Source organism: Myodes glareolus, chromosome 7, assembly GCF_982192425.1.
Source record: "Myodes glareolus chromosome 7, mMyoGla1.1, whole genome shotgun sequence".
NCBI classification, from domain to species: Eukaryota; Metazoa; Chordata; class Mammalia; order Rodentia; family Cricetidae; genus Myodes; species Myodes glareolus.
The window spans coordinates 38,034,976-38,054,062 of record NC_142032.1 but is presented as its reverse complement, the minus strand read 5'-3'; the positions used below and the strand labels follow the sequence as shown (position 1 = coordinate 38,054,062).

General features: G+C 49.2%; 1 protein-coding gene and 1 long non-coding RNA gene across 5 annotated transcripts in view; one reads left to right on the top strand and one right to left on the bottom strand.

Annotated features, from left to right (window-relative positions):
• Window positions 1-10,357, top strand: part of Apba1 (amyloid beta precursor protein binding family A member 1) — a 205,235-nt gene extending 194,878 nt beyond the window's left edge. For all 4 annotated transcript variants that reach the window (XM_087908026.1, XM_087908027.1, XM_087908029.1 and 1 more), the window contains 3 exons: window positions 4,089-4,208; window positions 5,707-5,847; window positions 6,516-10,357. In XM_087908026.1, coding sequence (XP_087764152.1) covers window positions 4,089-4,208; window positions 5,707-5,847; window positions 6,516-6,587 — 333 coding nt within the window. In that variant the 3' untranslated portion in view covers window positions 6,588-10,357. The remainder of the gene's footprint in view (window positions 1-4,088; window positions 4,209-5,706; window positions 5,848-6,515) is intronic.
• A 4,430-nt stretch (window positions 10,358-14,787) lies between these two features.
• Window positions 14,788-16,061, bottom strand: LOC125403358 (uncharacterized). Its single transcript, XR_007232921.3, has 2 exons — window positions 15,442-16,061; window positions 14,788-14,837 (listed from the first exon to the last, which is right to left on the bottom strand). It is a non-coding gene; the product is annotated as an uncharacterized LOC125403358 (long non-coding RNA).
• Between the last annotated feature and the right edge of the window lie 3,026 nt (window positions 16,062-19,087).

Below are 19,087 nucleotides of genomic sequence, written 5' to 3'. Positions count from 1 at the left end.
AGAAACTGGTGAGTGAAATTGCTGAGGGTGACTTTATATGGAGTTAACCTGGATCCGGAAAGGCTATGGGATGGGGATAAGGGTATTGTAGACTGAATATGCCCCCTTTAAAGTACATGTTGAGGCCCTAATCCCAGAAACTGTTGGGGGGTGGTTAGGTCTTAAGAGTGATGCTTTTATGAATTGGATCAGCGCCTTTATGCAAAGGACCCTACAGGGCTCTCTGCTTCTCTTCCTCTGTGAAAGCAACCAGAATCCCACTGTCTGCAGCCCAGATGAGGGCCCTTACCACCTGACTGCCAGCACCCTGATCTCAGACTTCTGGCCAGCCTAACTATTAAAAGTAACTTTCATTGATTGTAAGCCCAGTGTATAATATTGGGGGGGGGAATATGAATGAGAGAAACTTGGTTGAAGGTGGGGATAGACCTCGGCTTAAGAAGTGGAAATGTCTGATAACTCCCAACCTTATGTCAGGGCCTGGCCTTCCCATAAGCCATGCTTTGCCTGAAACCCCAAGGCTCAGGATCCCCAACTGGCCATTCCATTGGACCCCAACTCTTCTCTCACCCACCCATATTGCCCTCTAATGATAGACAAGACGAGGGATTGTGGTGTCTATGAGGTCAGCCTGACCATCTTGACTGCTGCCTAGGGACTCCTCTGTCCACAGATCACCAGCTCAAGGTGAAAGCAAAGCCTGCTCAGAGCTTCCTGAGGGGAAAGGTTGTTTGAAGAGCTGAACTTTGGTGTCTGTAAACGAAATCTCCACAGACTAGGAAGATGAAAAGGCCGTGTGATAATGAAAGAGACAAGTGCCGCTGAGGGCCTGAGAAAGCTGCTGTCCTGATGGCTCCCTCGGCAGAGATGGGCACGGCAGGCAGGTCCAGCTAGAGCACTCGTGTCCCAAGATCCTCAGCTTTGGAGCCAAAAAATCAGATAGCCTACCTGTGGCTTGTCTTGGCTGAGGACTGGCAGCAGATCCAGTGCCCTTGTTTACAGTTCGCTAGACATCACCCCACCTTGTGCCTGGACCTGGATGGATGCTCACACTGCTCCACCCCAACACCTCAGTCCCTGCAGGGAAATGTCTGGGCGTCAGAGCTTCATTGTCCTGCTGTTCACTCAGTAGGTCCCTGTCCTGGCTACCCTACCCCACATCAGTCACTGCTTCTCACATTCACACAAGCCACCCAGGGATCCAGGTAAGGTGTCAGTTCTATTCCGACAAGTCTTAAATGGGACTCTACTCTTCAGTAAACTCCTGGGGAAGTTGGCATTGCCAGTCTTCTGGCCCGGCTGTTGAGGAACAGGAGTCTAAAGCGATGTGTTCTGTGTCTTGCTTGCCACTGCAGTGCTCATTAGCCTTTTTTCTCCCAGATTACAGGAAGTGGAATGTGTTTCTAGTTACAGAAGCCCTCTGAATTCTTTTTTGCCTGGCTCTTACCTTCCCTGTTGTAACTCATTCCTAAAGCGTAGTCACTGGTAGACAAAGAACACTAGCATCTCTTCTCATGCCTTTGCCTCCAAGTCCTTCCTTCTAGACTTCGGGTCCTTTTCCAACCTAGTGCCCGGTTTTCCTTTCCTTCTCAAGAGTATTGTGGGTTTGTACCACTCTGACTTCTTCTCTTTGCACCATATTTCTTAATTTGTTGCATCATTCACTGTTGTCATGGGGATGAAATGACCATTTATTTAATTGGCACCTCCAACAAAATGGCAGGTCGGAAATCTAAGTTAATGGGACCCAACTTGAAACACTGATTAGGGATAGCAGAGCAAATCACACTCTGGTCATTTCAAATTGCCTTTTCTGCAGCCTTATGTTGAAGCACATTTTCTCCTGTCTTAAAAATTATTTTGTTGAGGAATCCAACAGGCACCTTAAATCAATTCACCAGAGCCATGTGTAATTTGTAGGTAACACTGGGAAAATTGTTTCATTCTCGTGCCTTTTTGGTATATTCTATAAAATCTTCGGGATTGCCTGGGCGGTTAGCAGGTGTGAGCATTTAAGCACATGGCTTTGTGTGAAGAATCACGACTCCTACAGGCGGACCCTGTCACTCTCAGTTTGTTTTCCTCGAATTCCTGGTCTGCAGAGGATGTGGGGGGACTCCAGCTCCTCTGTTCCCGTCTCAGTCCTGACACACACTCTGTGTGTTCTCTCTCCACCTCTCATGCCCCCACCCAGTTCCGGGAGACCTGGAGAATGTTACTCCTACCAGTGTCCAGCACCTAACCCACTTCTTGGCATATAAGTGATTTAAGTGAACAAAAAGAGGAGGTGCTCAAGGAAAAATGTAGTATTCCGTAGCCAGGGTCCAGCCTGCCTCACTTCTCCTACCTGCTCTGATCTTGTGGAATGTGTCTGAGTTTTGAATCTTTTGAACTGAGTTCAGTGTCATGGGTTAAGGCATTTAGGAGTTGTATATAGAAACTGAACCCAGCAGAGACCTCAGTGTCAGCATGTAGAAAAGAGTGGAGGAATCCAGGTAGAGCAAGTGCCTACGAGCCCCACTACATATGGTAGCAGAAATACGACGGGAACTTGTGTCTGAGGACACCAGCACTGTCCTCCTCACCTGGCTATGCTTGTCCCACGTCTGGGAGCAGAAAGCCAGACCTTCTCTCTGTCTTACTGACACAACGATGAGACTTGCTGTCAACAGAAGGTCCAAATCTGTCACTGGCATCTGATGCAGGAGAAGCACACTCCATCATTCCCTGCCTTGGAAATATTGTTCCCTTCACTACGGGGCTCCCTAGCCTGTTTCCAACCACTGGGAACACTGGTGATGCCAATGTGAGTATGAGCTTCAAGTCCCATGTCATGCTGTCTCGAAGGGATATCCCCAAATCCCTGCCCCCTCAAATTGCTTCTCTCTCTCTCTCTCTCTCTCTCTCTCTCTCTCTCTCTCTCTCTCTCTGGAGTGCATGCTCATCCACCTCAAGACCCTTTTACTCTTGCTGCCCTGGAGAAGAGTAGATGACCTTGAGACATTTCTTAATCTGCTGGTCTTGCAGATAAGAGTCCAGTCAGTCCAGTCAGTCGGGCATTTCCTGAGTACTCTGTCCTCCTGACCTTAGCTGTAGCAGCAGGGCCTCCAACCTCACAAGTGTGATCTGTTTGTTCCAGGATGCAAAAATCACCACGTCCTCCGCACAGTGTCTCTTGAACTGGGATGGGAAACTCCTTCTCAGAGCCTGTCCATGCTGGGGACTGGTGCAGGAAAGGGCTCGGAGAGTGCTGAGCGTGCTCTCCTCAGAGCATCTGCTCCAGCAAGCAGGAGGCAACCAGGGCAGAGCAGGCCTTCCTCAGAGCCAGCAGCTCTGGAGGGGGCATGTTTATTTCTGGACTAGCTTCTGCGTGGTCCCCACTTCTCAGCAGGTAGCTGACGAGGCAGTAGATGGACCTGCCTGAGGGAGGGATGGTGTGGCTAATGTGTAGAAAGCTGCAAAGAGGCTCTGAAAACCGTTTCCCGTGCATAACTAAAGGTCAGCTTTTCTTCTACAATCCATTCTGGCCTAGAGGACGGGCAGGTGACCAAGGATGAACCCATGTGCAGTTTCCTGTCTCACTTCTTCTTCATAATCCATCATATCCCAGGGAGACAAACACACTGGAGCTTCCAGTTGTAGTGGGGATACCCACGAGCTAGAAGACCTCTCTTTTCAGACATAAAAAGTGGGGAAGAAGAGGCCAGAGACCGGCCAGCTTTGGGAATGAGCTGCTGCTGTGACATGTACACCCTCTGTTCGGAGTCACTGCTAGGGTCTGCCTTGTAGAGGAAAGAGCACATGCCCCGTGTGGCTTTCTCCCAACGGTCTACACCCTCGTCCCTCCAGCACATAGACTCTTTTCCTTATAGTTGTACATTTGCCAGGGCCCTTGATACCGTCCATTTTCCAGCCACCCACAGTACAACCATCTAGGGAGGCCTCCAGCGATGGCTCCAGGTCGGGCACACACAGCCTTCAGAAGGCTGCAGTTGTGGGTGCTGCCTCTGTGTCCGCCCACGTCTGCCTCTACTTGCCCTGCCTGACTCAGTGGACACCATCTCCACTGCATTTTATTCACGTTTCAGGGCTTAAAGAACCAGTCGCGGGTAAAACTGAACATTGTGAGATGCCCTCCGGTGACCACAGTGCTAATAAGGAGGCCGGACCTTCGCTATCAGCTGGGATTCAGCGTCCAGAATGGAATTGTAAGTATACGTCAAACCACACCCTTTTCCAAAATACTGACAAATGGAAATGGAGGTATATTGAATTTTTTTCCAGCTGGTACACTCCCTTCATCTTTTCATCCAGTAAATAGATTTGGGGTTTTCCTGTTGTAATTTGACTAGCTTCTTGGGATTTCGTCTGTTTGGGGATGGAGCGTGCTAGGCAGGCATTCTACCAGGGAGCCACAGCCCTAACCCTAGACCCTTGGTCTGACCTCCAGTGTGGAAATCAGCTATGGAACATTTGACCTGAGAGCACCTTAGAGCCAGAAGGACCCACTCAGCCCAGACCCACTAAGCACCTTGCTGCAGGTTTTGTCGGCATCAGCTTTTGAGTAAAGATGCAGGGTCTGGGGTGCAAAGCCAACTTTATAAGTTCACAAGCACTCTTGTTTAGTGTGTAAGGTGTAACCCGCAGCTCTGGGAATGTTCACCCACCAGTGGTTCAGCCTAACCACAGGAAGTAGCTGGCTATACCATCGAGTCCATCTGTGTAAGAAGTGAGTTTGGCCAAGGACCACCAAATAGAGAAGAACAACAGGTACCTCTCTCCTCACGCCATAGTGTGGAACACAGTAGGCTTCTAGTTGTTGACTGAGGTTTTCTGTCCTGCCCGGTCCTACAACAGTTAAGTCCCAAAGAATCACACAGAGGTCTACATTAATCATAAACTGATTGGCCCAGTAGCTCAGGCTTCTTATTAACTAATTCTTACAACTTACATTAGCCCATAACTCTTGTCTGAGTTGGCCACGTGACTTGGTACCTTTTTCAGCAAGGCAGTCACATCTTGCTTCCTCTGCGGCTGGGTCACAACTGCAGACTCAAACTTCCCTCTTCCCAGAATTCTCATTGCCCTGCCTCTACTTCCTGCCTAGTCATCCCACCTCTGCTTTTTACCTGGTTACTAGCCAATCAGTGTTTTATTAAAAATAATACAAGTGACAGGATAAAGGACCAATGTCCCACAGTGCCTCTTTAGATCATGCAATAGTGGACCTCAGATACAAGCTTCTAGCATCAAACAATTTCGTGGGTAAGCCGGCTTGAGACTGTGGAAGGCTGATTGAAACACTGACCGCCAACAGATAGGCCCAACAAAGATGGAAAGTGGTCAGAGTTCAACACACTAGTAAGTTCACACCTGCCATACCTCTGTGCAAAGTTTGTTCACAAGGCAGGCTGGTGGGCCTACAGAACCGACTTTTGTCACTGCTGTATATGGTGCTAGGGACCAGACGCAGGACCTTGTGCATATTAGTTAAACATTCGACCACTGAGCTCCGTACTGGGCCACAAAACCTACTGTTCATAAAAAGAACCTGAGAGATTTAAATGGCCCAAGCCTCGCTGAGTCAGCTCCTAAGGGGTGTTCACTGTAGAGCACTAGGGCCCCAGGGAAGACAGCCCTTCACCCCCACACGGTTTGAGGATGTGGCCCCTGCCCACTGTGTAACCTGGTGTTTGCCTCTGGTAGATCTGCAGCCTCATGAGAGGGGGAATCGCTGAGAGAGGAGGGGTCCGCGTGGGACATCGGATCATTGAAATCAATGGCCAGAGTGTCGTAGCCACGCCACATGAGAAGATCGTCCACATCCTCTCCAATGCTGTTGGGGAGGTAGGAATGAGGCCTGGGGCTCAACAGGGCTGAGGTACTGCGTGTGCGCCTGGCACGTGGGGCTGTGCTGGGAGCCTCCTAGAGCCCCCTTTCCCTCCCTAGATGCTCCTTGGTTAGCAGGCCATCTGCCGCAGACTTGCGGGAAGTAACCTCACCTGCCTTCCCTTCCTCGTTTGTGCTGCTCTCCCTGTGCTCCCCAGATCCTCTCACTTTCCCCAATTAACCCCACCAGGTGTGATTGGAAGACACAAATTAGATTCAAAATTCCTAAAACCAGGAGCTCCCAGCACTAGCATGGGCTCACAACATGTCTTAACTACATTTCTGGGGCTTCTGTTCTTGATGTAGTAGCAGAACGCTTTGAGATGGGCTGGTGCTCCCCACTGCCAAGACAGGAAATGCAAGCAGGCAGTTAAAAACCCGGAGCCGTTCTTCCCATGGAGCCTCCTTTACTTTTCAAAGGGCTGTGGAGACAGGAACCTTTAACTGGGAAACTAAGCCTTACCCAGATTTTCTTATCATTTACAGCCCGCCCCCCCCCAAAAAAAAACTTTTTTTTAGAAAGCCCATGGGCTTCACTCTTCTTAGGACATGCCTGGCAGTTGGGGGTGGGCCCTCTTGGAAACTGTATGGCTCCAGCCCCAGCTAACATGGCTGTCTGCCCTCAGATCCATATGAAGACGATGCCAGCAGCCATGTACAGACTGCTGACCGCCCAGGAGCAGCCTGTCTACATCTGAGCCGCCCCTCCACAGCAGCGGCATGCATGGAGGACCCTCCTCACCGTGGTTGTGTTTGTTGTGCTGCGTCGTGTGTCACTGAGACATTCCCCTTTCTCACTCAGCGTTTGGTCTTACACAGGAAGAGAAGAACCGGCAAGGACTCCTTACTCTCTGTCTCTCTCCAGTTGGCTTTTTTTCTGTCCCTTCCTTCCTTAATACCAGGGACGTTTTGTGTGGGCCCCCTTGAGGGTGGAGAACAGCTAATATTTACCTGGGATCATTGTGAGGAGCCTTTGGGGGTCCCAAGGTGGTTGCCACTGTCCAAGGGGACATTATCCCTCCCTGAGAGGCACACACTTCCCTGAAGGAGCCCTCAGGGGCAGCAACAGAGCTGACTGAGCAGTGCCTAAAACTCACTTGCTGACTCCTGCCTGCCCTGCCCCGCCCCGCTTGATGGGAAGACAGTGGCGACAGGGATAGCCCACATCTTTAAGAGTGTTCGCTGCCTGCTGTGGAGTTAGGGCCTCAGACATTATTTCTGCCCCAAATTTCTGAGCCAATTTCAAATCTCTTCCATAGTTCCCTCTTAGTTTCAATGTGTGTGATAATACAGGCCTAACTGCAGAGAAAAGAGAAAGTGACATCCTGGGCAAGGCTGCCGTGACACTGAAGAGATCCTGGCGAGTCACAGGGCCTCTGAGACTTCCAAGATGGCCCCAAGGGTACAAATCAGGGGACAGCCACAGGCAGGTACGATCTTCCTGCATTCTCGCACAGATACTTACTACACATGTACAACACACATACACACATGCGCACGCACATGTACACACTCTGCACAGTTTCTCCTTTGCTCTCTACCTCCATTGAGGTAGGCCAAAGATCTAGCACACAGCCTGTGGGAGAACCCCCAGCACCCCTCTGGAAGACCCCTTCTCCTAGCAGAAGGTTGACACATGCAGAAAGTGGCCAGCCTTATCCTGAGAAAGAGGCCCTCCTGGCTGAGGCCTGGTCTTCCCCATCCCTGTTGGCTCAGACTGCCCTCTAGGACTCCTCCACCCCACATACACACTGAAGGTTCTTGAGGGACAAACTGTGATATGGGTAACCTCGTGTCATGCTTCCTGCCCCACAGCTAAGTCAGCCTGGGCCTTTCACAGCCACTCCTGAGGATGTGGTACGTCAAAGGCTAGAACGGATATGTCACAAAACCAAGCAGACTTAATGCTTGGTATTGGGCCTAGGAATCCCCAAGATGTGCTCCAGGAACAGTGTCTGCTGTCTGCTAGGTCTGGGAGTTTGCAGCTGGTGTGGAAGGCTTGATGCTTCCATCCGGTGCCTCGTCTTCTGAGTTACGTCTCAGTCTAGTACATGTGTTTTAATATTATTCTGAGCCAGTTTCCACTTATTCTGGTCCAAAGAGCAGTTTGTTTTCATGTGGGATGTGTCTAGCTTTTGTTTCTGTTTTGTTTTGTTTTGTTTTGTTTTCATTGATGACCTCAGTAGAGACAGGGGAAGAAAAACTAATATATTTTGTAATATGAATATAGTCCCTGTCCTCCACATCTGGGATATTTATGTTGTGTCTGTGGAGATGGGAGTTCAGTGAGCAGTGTTAGGGAGGATGGGTTTACAGAGGGAAGGGTGGGGTCTGGGGGAGGGAGAGATGTGCATATAGCAAGATGAAGAACAAGAGACTTCATCTCAGGATGCAAAGAGTCAAGCCCCTGGGGACTCTAACTTCATGAGTTGTCTGGGCAGAGTCAGAAAAGCCTGGTTCTTGCAGGGATCCACAGTGGAGCCCTCAGGTGTACTTTGGTACAAAAAGTTTCAGTGTTGTCTGCCCCCTGCTGTCCAGATAGCTGCCTGAGATGTGGCGGGGCTGCTGCTGCTGCTACAGAGCTGTGTGGATGGAGTTAGGACCACAAGAGCCAGACTATCTGGACTTTAAAGGGTTTAAGGTTTTTAAGGGTGTCCCACCAAGTGCTCCTGCATGACCAGACCCAAGGTCAAACCCCAGCAAATGTGAAGACCGGGAGCTATGGTCTGGGTTCTCCTCACCTCTCTGAAATAACTAAGCTTCCGGGTATCTAATATAATCACACACTGCAAGTGCAGCCCGTCTCTCCTCTGCCAAAGAGCGATGGAGAGGACCAAAAGAGACAATATTGCTGGCGTATGGGGAACCTCGGAAAGTCACTTGAGAGGCTGATGCCTGTCAGATCCAGGGTGGTCGCCATGAGTACATGTCCACGCATCTGTACAGGAAGGCGGGAGGACAGCGAGGCTGGTCAGGGACAGGCTCCACAAACACAGCACTCCCAGTATAACCCCCAAATAACCACAGTGAAGTGGCTTCACCCTACTTTCCATTCTTGTTGCACAAAAACCCTGGAAACTTTAAGAGAGGCCTGAAAAGCCAAGCTTCTCTTGTGAGCTCTTCTGGAGAGCTAACAGTTTAGCATGATTGTAAGATTACCTAGGCTTTTGTGTTAACCAAAGTGGCTCCCCCAACCCAGAGGGAGAACTGTTGGAGCCTGGTCCAGGCCCATGGCTGAAGCACAGTCTTGCTCTGTTGGCATCAGACTGAGTGGTTAACTTGGGGTCAGGTCTTGTCTGGCATCTTCACATACATAGTTACATATGTAAATATCTCATCACCTGGAATGATGGGGCCGGCTATGCAGAGAGCAGCCTTCCCCAAACTGCAAGGCATAAGGCCGCTCTGCCCACTCAGTTAGGACATGATGGTGACTCAGCTTTGGGACCAGGCTTCCAGATTCACTCCACCCCCACCCCAATCCAAGGAGGTTGCACCGCAACCCAATCTGCCTCTGCCTTCTCCAGTGGGAGCATTTCAGGGAGCCACCATCGGCCTTGAGTTCATGAGAGGAAGAAAGCCCCACAGATCAATGGCTGGAGCCCCCTTCCTGAGCGATACCTTCCTCCCACACCACAGCAGGCCCCTGGGGGTAGAGCATACAGCAGGCCGCCACCTCCCTGCTCATGGGTTTGCTTTCTGAACATTGCCCATCAACATTGGCCTTCAGGGAGTCCAGTAACCTACTACCTCCCCCATCGCTCCTCCTCCCTCCTGCAGCCCCACCCACACCGATGCTCCCTGTAGACAGCACACTGACACAAACCCACCCCCAAGCCCTGCTCCAGGCTCTCCACACACTGGTGTGGCTGTCACCGATGTTTACAACCAAGGGCCACCTCCTGCCGATGTTTTATCTCTCACCTTCTCAAGGCTACCCGTTGGGTTTGCATTTCACCTCTGTCTACTCCTTCCCTGGTTAGGGTCCACCTGAGCACACAACCCTGATTTTATTTTCCCTCCATCAAGGCAGTGTGTGATGACCGTGTGGGAATGAAATCTCTTGTACATACTTAGCACAGCACCTGGGGTATGAACTCGCGCCCCCATTCCATAACGGGGTGCATTAGCGCTTACTGTAAAACATCGGGAGAAGTATAGTATTGTATTTGTAACAATATCGTTCTTTGTATACACGGAACTCAATGATCTCTATATATAAATATAAATATATATAAATAAAATATATCTACACGTGAGCCTGGAATGTTGCCACTGCACACCCACTGAATGTATTTCCTCTGACAGTCTGGTCACCAGTCCTGGCCCACCCTCCCCTTCTTTGTGCCGTGGCCGCAGTTGTCTGGTTTGGGGTTGTGATGTATTAAATGTGCTATCTTCTTATTTAACTGAACGCTAACGTCTGTATAAGAATTGCTGCAACAATAAACAAGGACTTTGCCTCTTAGCCCTGGCTGAGTGTCTGACTGTTTCAAGAAGGATGGGCCTCCGTGTGCGGGGAGGGTTTGGTCTTCGCTAATAGGTCTCTTCCAGCGCTAAGGATTGTGGGGACTGGTTGCTACCCCGCTATTTATCTTGTGAAGCTGGCTCAGTGACCAGTCACCCCACAGTGTTCTCAGTCTCCTCAGAGCACAGGTGTCATGGGAGAAAGGACCCTGTAGGTTTCATACTTTGTGCCATCACTGAGGAAAGAAAGATAGAAATTAATCCTTCCCTCTACAAATAAATAGATAGAAATAGAAGAGGTCTTCATTGAGGGCTGGAACCACAGTGGGAAAGAGTGCCTCGAAGGACCTACCTGGAGATTCTGTGAGAATGCTCCAGAAGCTTTTACCTAGGACTCTGCAATCCCCCTCTTCAGAGCTTGGTAACATGATGTTCCTGCTGCCAGGGGCGTGAGCGGAGCACAAGGCTCCAAAAGAGAGGACCTGGCCTGGTCTTCATTAGAACATCAACCTCCTTATCCTTCCAGATAAACTAGTTGCAGGTCCCTTAGGGACTGTGCCCTGCAGCTGCTAGAACCCTGGAAGTAGAGGCTGGGAATTGTTGGGTTTTTGTTTTGTTTTGTTTTTTACTTTTTCATTAATTTTTTTCATTTATTTTACATGCCAACAAGTTTACCCTACTCCCATTCCCTCCCCCCACTCCCCTTTTATCCTGCCACCATCCACCCTTCCTGCATCATCTCCATATGGGGGCAGGCCTCCCATGGGAGTCAACAAAGCATGGCACATCAAGTAGAGGCAGGACCAAGCCCCTCCCCCTGCGCTAAGGTTGGGCAAGCAACCCAGCTTGGGGATTGGGTTCCCAAAAGTCAGCTCAAAGTGCCAGGGACAGGTTCTGGGAATTGTAAAAGCCTTGTGGCAGCATGCTGTGCTCCAGAATCACTGGGTCTTTGTTACCATGCTTTATAGCTCTGTAAAACACTTGAGGTTGAAAAGCTTAAAAAGAAGGTGGTAGACTAAGACCCTCCCTCCCACAGTTGTCTCCTCACAGAAGCATCTTAAATAGCTCTGTTCACCACCAAAACCACTTTCACAAGAACTAACAAACCCAGATGAGAAATCGCAGGACCTAGTTTTAGTGTGATGAAAAAATGTGTTGTCAGGAAAGAGTCTTTCTCCAGGAGCACTGACTTGGGAACAGGGTCATTGGGATCTGCGAGTGCCCCTGGACGGAGACCACCCTGGCTCCGGGAGGAGAGCTAAGACTCCAGTGGCTAACCTGCATCCACTCCTGCTGCTTTAGTTTCCCGCCACTAGTACACCACGCCATTCCATTGTGGTTTGGTCCTACTCCTCTTTACTGCGCCAACAGATGGATTAAAACCTGGGTCAACTATGTGCTGCCTACAAGAAACTCACTTCTGAAGATACGTAATGGACTAAAAGTGACGGGGCGATGTGATGATTCGTTTTCATTGTGCACTTAACTGGATTTAGAATCATACAGGAGGTTGGAAAGATGCACATCTGGGTGTATCTGTGAGGGTGTTTCTAGATTAACTGAGGTAGGAGAGACCTATTATTGTACCTGAAAGAAAGAAATCTGCAAGATAGAGCTGAACCCCAAAGTCAATAGAAGGAAAAAAGTAAAGACCAAAGGAGCAATAAAGAAAAATATGAACCATTAGCAAAATGAAAAGTTGTTCTTCTCAAAACTAAACAAACTCAAGAGAAGTGAACCAGACACAAAAGCAGTGAGAAGAAAGAAATACAACTTATGCAATCAACTACAACAGCATTCAAGATTATGAACCATGACATACAAAAAATTGATAAATTTTAAAAAAGAACAAATCTCTGTCAATATATAGGAAGACTGGAGGCATGGAGAAATAAAACACTGGACAGGGAGTTGACGTGAGCCTGTATTTAGACTCCCAAGAGTCCACCACAAAACAGCAATTTAATAAGTGAGCATCATGTGATTGAGGGCAAGACCCGAAACAGGCTGAAGTCAGGAGTGTCTCTACATAGCAACAGTGAAATGATGAAAATGGAAAACAGTAGCCCCCAAAAAAAAATCTAGGAGAAAAGAGCCCTGCAATGAAAAGTATGAAGCACTGACCAAATGAACTGGGAAGGCCACACAAATACACAGAAAGACGTCTGTGTCTGTGGACTCAAATGGCTGATACTGGCTGAATGTTCATACTGACCAAAGCAACCTACAGATCCAGTGCAATCTCAGTCAAAATACCAATGACTTTCTTCCCATATCTAGAAAAAGGCCCTAGGATACATTTAGGAACACCAAGTAAATATTAACTAAAGCAAAAGAAAAATAAAGCAAATTTGAACCCAAAGAGCATCATCTTGTCAGCTAACATGAAAATACCCTACAAAGCTATAATAATTGAAACATGCTAATGATGTAAACTATGGGTCCACAGCACAACAGAACAGACTAGACCAGGTAGGAGACCAGAACTGGACTCCATCTCTTACCACACACAAAAACCAGCTCGAATTAAGAACTCAACCAGAAAACAAAGAGTGGAAGCAGACATACGGGAAATATATTAGGGATAACCAAGTATTTTTTAATAAGACTCCCAAACACAGGAAATACAAACAAAAATAGGCAGGTGGGATAACATCAAACTGAAAACCTACAACAGTGAAAGAAACAAAAGAATAAAGATAAAACCTAAAAACAGTGGGAGAAATATTTTCAAGCTATGCATCTAACAAGAATAATTTTAGAATATGTAAGGAGATCAATAGCAAATAATAATCTTCTTAAAAATCGGAACAAACCTAAAGAGTTACTTTCAAAAGAAAAAAAAATGGGCAAATGACAAACAGATGTGTGGCACCGTGGAAAACATCACTGATGATCAAAGCCACAATCAGATGAACTCAGTTCACGTTGGGTGGCCAGTGGCAGAGGAGACAGGAATGTCAGCAACTTCCTTGGGGAAAGAGAAGAAGAATGCGAATGAGTAGCACCACACGCAGATTCCTTAAGAACTAAATTACATGATTGCCATGTGATCCAGCAGCTCCACCGGTACATACCCAAAAGTAAGAAGGTCCCAGTGCTAGAGAAGAGCTCTGGTCTCCACACTTTCGCACGGCGTACTCTCTCACCCACACTCACACACGGCGCACTCGCTCACGCGTGCTCGCTTACCCACACTCGCACACGGCGTGCCCTCTCATCCACTGAGCCATCACCATGGGCCTCTCAAGGCTGTCCTTGAACGTTACAACCAGCAGCCAGAAAAGCAACAGCAATCCCAGCACGGGGTTCCCCAGCCACAAGCAGCAGGGCTAGAGAGCAGTCAAGAATAATGTCACTTTTAGTAAAATTTGAGAAACAAATGTCACCCCATGTGCTACCAGTCAGAGGGGTTTTGGATAGTCCAGACAGGTGGGACTCCCAGCAGGGGAAGTTTTGGGACAGGACAGCAGTCCACAGGTGAGATTTTCCCCCATGGCGGCGGCGGTCAGCTCACAATAACCCTTGGAAGGAGAAATGATTGTTTCTGGATTAGCTGGGCTGAACTCTCTGGATAGAACATTTAAATGTAAGTCAGACTCGATCACCCTGGTGGTCAGCCATGATGGAATACAAATTAAGGTTTTTAATGAACACTCGAGATGGAAGTAGACCTTTTGTGCCTTCCAGCCTGTCGTTTACTACTAATTAACCCCTCTCCATCTCTTCACTCACTGGCTCTCAGTAATGAAATTTAAGACATCTCAGAAGTTGGTTTTCTTATTGGTACCTGTATGTCCAAACATCACAGGGGTCACTGTCAACCCAAAACTCAGCTCCCATCTCAAAGGGAAGGGCTTTATTCTAGAGCCAAAAAAAAAAAAAAGAGTGAGCATGACCCAGGGCCACAGATTCAGGTTGTCCCAAATACCATGTTCAACGCGGTAAGTTTCACTGAGTCTTTCTAATTGCAGATCAAAAGACAGCTATAGATCCAGGCACTTTTCAAACGCTCTGGTGGAAACATCAGGTCGGCAGCTTTTGACCAAGCACGGAAATCTCAGATAAATTTCAGATGCTGTCGATGCCTTTCTTAGCATTTGTGTTTGTGGAAGGCAGCAATCTGTTCTATCCTAAAAGGGTTCATGGGCTAGTCACAAGGATGCTAGGTCGGACACAGAGCAGGTGCAATGGACCACTAGGAAGGGAGCTAAAAATCACCCCAGAGAGCTGGATTTGGGTTCTGCAGGATTGCAACACTCCATAACCACAGAGTTCAGTCAGCCTGCCTGGTAGAATCTTCAGCATGGGTAATAGCCTTTTCCGGAGAATTTCAGTTCTCAATAACCCATATATATATACATTTTAATGTGTCAATTTTTCAATCATAAAAATGGCAATGAATAGTAACTTCAAACAAAAATGACTCACAGTTCTGGAAAATCCGAGCAGCCTCACACCAGTATCCTGTCCAGGGGCCCCTGGTGGAGAAGCAGAAAGGGCTCCAGTGGCCTGAAGAAGTGGCCTAGCGTGAGGGTGGCCTCCCTTTATAACCACTGGCTCTAGAAAGACGAACCCAGCAGCCCATCCCATTCCTCCAAGACAGCACTTGGCCTTGCGGGAGAGAGGTGTGCCTGGTCCTCAGCACCTTCCATTCAGCTGGGCTCCTGAGGGCCCTCCTCCACACAGCCAAACTGAAGGCTAGAATGCCAGCCCGAAACTTTCTCTCTTCCGCTTTGGGGGCTGAACTAGAGCTGAGCCTATTCTCCCGTCACATGGAGCAAAGTGTCCCCATCATGCGTGACCAGGAAGAGCAGGAAGATAAATTTAGCTCCATCCTGAGGAGCCCACTCAGATAGTAAGACTCTCAGTTGTCCTAAAGCAGGGCCTCTGGGCGGGACCTTTACAAAGCACTTTCTTTTCTGTGCATTAGCTTAATCCCCACAACGCCTGAGGGAGGCAGGGGCCCCCGCTTCTCTTTTACAGCCCAGGAACCTAGGGCTGAAGAAATCAACCCGCCTGCTCCAGTGGCCATAGCTGTGCTGGACCCTGCCCCCTCACCAGGTTTAAACGCATCCCACCCACCTGGTAAGTGGTCAGCAGTGGTCCATCCCGGTGAGAACTAGATGCTGGCAGCAGCGAGAGAAATCTTTGCTTCTTGCCTTCTCTCCCCCTCATGCAGTAAGTGAGGTAAGAACAGAAGTTCCCTGGAGGTCACAGACCACCCTTTCTGGCTCAGCCGGCTGACCTAAGCTACTGACCAGGAATTCCATGAGCTAGAGCCGGTCTTGGGCCCAGACAGGCTAGTCCTACAAAGAGAACCCTCTTGACCGAGTTGTGGCCCTGGCTGCTGGCCACAAGCACCCTCTTCACCCAGAGGCCCTGGCTCCCCATTTGCCCCCTAGCTTCCCCACCGCCAGGGGCACCATCCTCCACAACTCACCCTCATTGCTAGGGCAAGACTTCACCAGCACTGGGTGGCACCAGCTTGGGAGGGGGCGCGCGTCACAAGGGCAGAGAAGACACTTCATTTTCCTTACCTCACAGGGAGAGAAGGAAGGAGGAGCTTTCCTGGTCTCTGTATTTGACAAAGGACAGTGCCCCTCAACGGGAGGGCAGTATCACCAGGGGTACCTGAAAGCGCCTGTAGTGAGAAGCTGACATGGGCAAGCCCCGCCCTGTGTCAGGCCACGCCCCTCTGAAAGCCCCACACTCTTCGGCCAGTCCCACCCCAGCCACCCTACAGTCACAGAATCTCTTGGTCTTCGTCTTCTAAAAGTCTTGCTGTATCTGCTCCACGGTTACTTGACCTCATTGAGCGTGCTCATCTTGTGAGGCCAGTACGAACAGAAATTTGCAGCTGAAAGGGATATCTCAAAACCCGTTAGTGCATGAGGACCTATAAGAAGTCGAATGGTTGGTTTTTTAATCAAGACGAGGGCACACAGAAATCACAACCTTCGTACAATGTTGAATGAGAATGTGCTCTCAGAGTTCCGTTCCCCCTACACCAAGTGATCCCTTCTTAAAACAGCTACAGGCTGAGCGCTGAAGGTTAACTGTACAACAATGTAGGGTGTGTCCTAAGTTCAACACCCAGCAATGCAAATCATGTTTAATGTATCTCAAACAATTTTAAATTTGTAATGGTAGTTGTTTTGCGTATATTGGTTAGAAAGAACCTTTCTGAGACTAGGGAGAGGGAGCTACAAGTGTCTAGCCAACAAGGGCTCCAAACCGACAGGGTAGCGTGCGTGAACGTCCTGAAGCCAGCCTCCTCCAGACAGCGCTTGACTCCGGTGACCACAGCTGAGCTTGGCAGGCAGGGGTAGCGGGTAGGCCGGCAGATGGAGATGGCGGGGTTAAAAAAAACTATAGCGCTACACATGTCTAATTGCTTCAACATGCGTTTTCAACTCTCCCCATCGCTTCCCTTTGCTATCGCCCAGGGAAACCACAGGCTTCAGGAAGCCAGCGATGGATTTGGCGCCCTCTGATGGAATAGTGAGGGAAAGGCCATGCCTACAAGATTCCCAGAGGACAGCTGCAGGAGAGGAATTTCTCAGCCTGGCTCCCACAGGTACCTTCCAGATGAGGACACTAGCTAGGCAGGCTGAGGCAGGCGGAGTTGGTGCTACGACTCACTGACTAATGCTCCACTGTGCAAACCCAGAGGCTGACAGAGGCGCTTTCGTCAGGTCCTGGAGTCCAGGAGGCAGGCTTATTACACGGCAGAGATTCTGCTTGCAGGCCACCCTAGAGTTTCTCAGGTCATTTGGTGGAGACCATACATTTCAAAGGCATAGACTCTGGAACAGCATACACACACACACACACACACACACACACACACTTGGTGCCAGGGAAGTGCAGAGAGAGAGAGAGAGAGAGAGAGAGAGCAGTAGAATTCCCTGAGTCGACCTAAAATTTAGACTATTGTTTCCTAGCTCTCTACGTGACTCCAGCTTCAGGCTGGCCACAGAAGTACGAATGAGATTTGGAAGGCTCATCGAAGCCAGGGTCTTGTAATATCATGTATATGGGAGTGCACATCCCCTGTCACTGACTGACGGTCCACATGGCCAGCACACACACACACACACACACACACGCACACACGCACACATACACACACACACCCTTGAGCTGCAAACCCCCTCCTGCAGCTTTGCATCACAGAAGTGATGACAGCAGTGGCCGGCTTTATGTCACTCTAGCCTCATGGACAACAGTCAGCCCTGCTGGAGTCAGAGGTCACACTTTGCCCAGGCCTCTTACCGGCCCATACAGGTGTGCTTGACTGAGCTGTGTGGAATGCCTCGCTCCCTCCCACACAGTGGAAGGAGCCCAAGCACAGAGGGGAACATGAATTGCCTGGGGCAACCGGCCCAAACAGGATGTGCTTTGTGATGCCTGCTAGGTGGCTTCGGCTTGGTGTCCCTGTTCCCTTTACCCATTGCCTAACTTCTGGCATCTATATGAAGAATTTGGCTCTCGCTTTATGGCATCAGAAAGCGCAAAAGCTCCCCGTCTTAAGTTTGCTCCCAAGAACCTGGAAAGAACCACTCCAACTTCTGCAAAGATGAGCTCCTCAGTGACCATGCACCCCATCCCTTCCCATCTGACAGACCTGGGTACCAATGGCAGCTACAGGGACCTCCTCATCCTCCTGCTATTGTTAAGGAAGCAGGCTTTAATCCTCCAGGGGGCAGTAGGCCAAGGACACTGAACTAACTAAATGGGCCAAGATTTGATCCAGCTGCCTCTGAGTCCCTAGGAAAATTCCACAGAACATTCCACAAGAAAAGCTAAAGGGAATATATCTAGCTCCCAGTGAGGGAGAAAGACCCGCTTCCTTTCCTGTTGGTGAATATTTGTTAACTATGTAAAGATGTGTTGCGTTTGCATTGATTAAATAAAATTAACCTGGGCTCAGAGAGGCGGGGTTGGCAACGAATTGACAGGAAGAATGAGAGGAGAAAGAACAAGGAAGAAAAAGAGGAAGATGCAGGCAGCTGCCAGATGGACAGACAGGGAGTAGGACATACAGAATGAAAGAAAGGCAAATGAAATGAAGAGAAACGGGTTAAATTAAGTTATAAGAGCTCATGGGACAAGCATAAAGTAAGTCCAAGCATTCATAACTAATACTAAGTCTCCATGTCATGTTTTGGGGACTGGTTGGTGGCCCAAAGAAAGCCTGCTATACTTCCTATGTCCCCAGAACAGCGCTGGTTCCTTGTGAAGAGAACAAACCCTGGCGTGTCACAGCCTCAGTGACGTCGAGGGTCCCTGATCTTTAGAGAATGACCACAGCCCTTGATCTCACCCTAGAGTCAGGTGTATACTCTCCTGTGGGGACAGTCAAGCCCATGGCGTATGGCAGCCAGTTCTGACTTCCCTGAAGGAACAAATGTTAAACATATTATTAAAGATTAATGTGTGGGCCGGAGACTTGACTCAGATAATGAAGTGTTTCCTATGAAAGTATTAGAGTCTGGTCCCATCCCGAGAGCCCATGAAAAGTCCCAGTGTGGCAGTGCAAGCCTGTGATCCCAGCAGGGCAGCAAGAAGGCGACAGGCTCCTGAGGGACTTGCTGTCCAGTCAATATAACCCGCCAGTGAGCGTCAGGGTCAGTGAGAGAGCCAGTCACACAAACTAAAGTGGAGCGTGACAAAGGACATTCGCCATCACCCTCTGACATCCTCACACACACACACTCACATACAA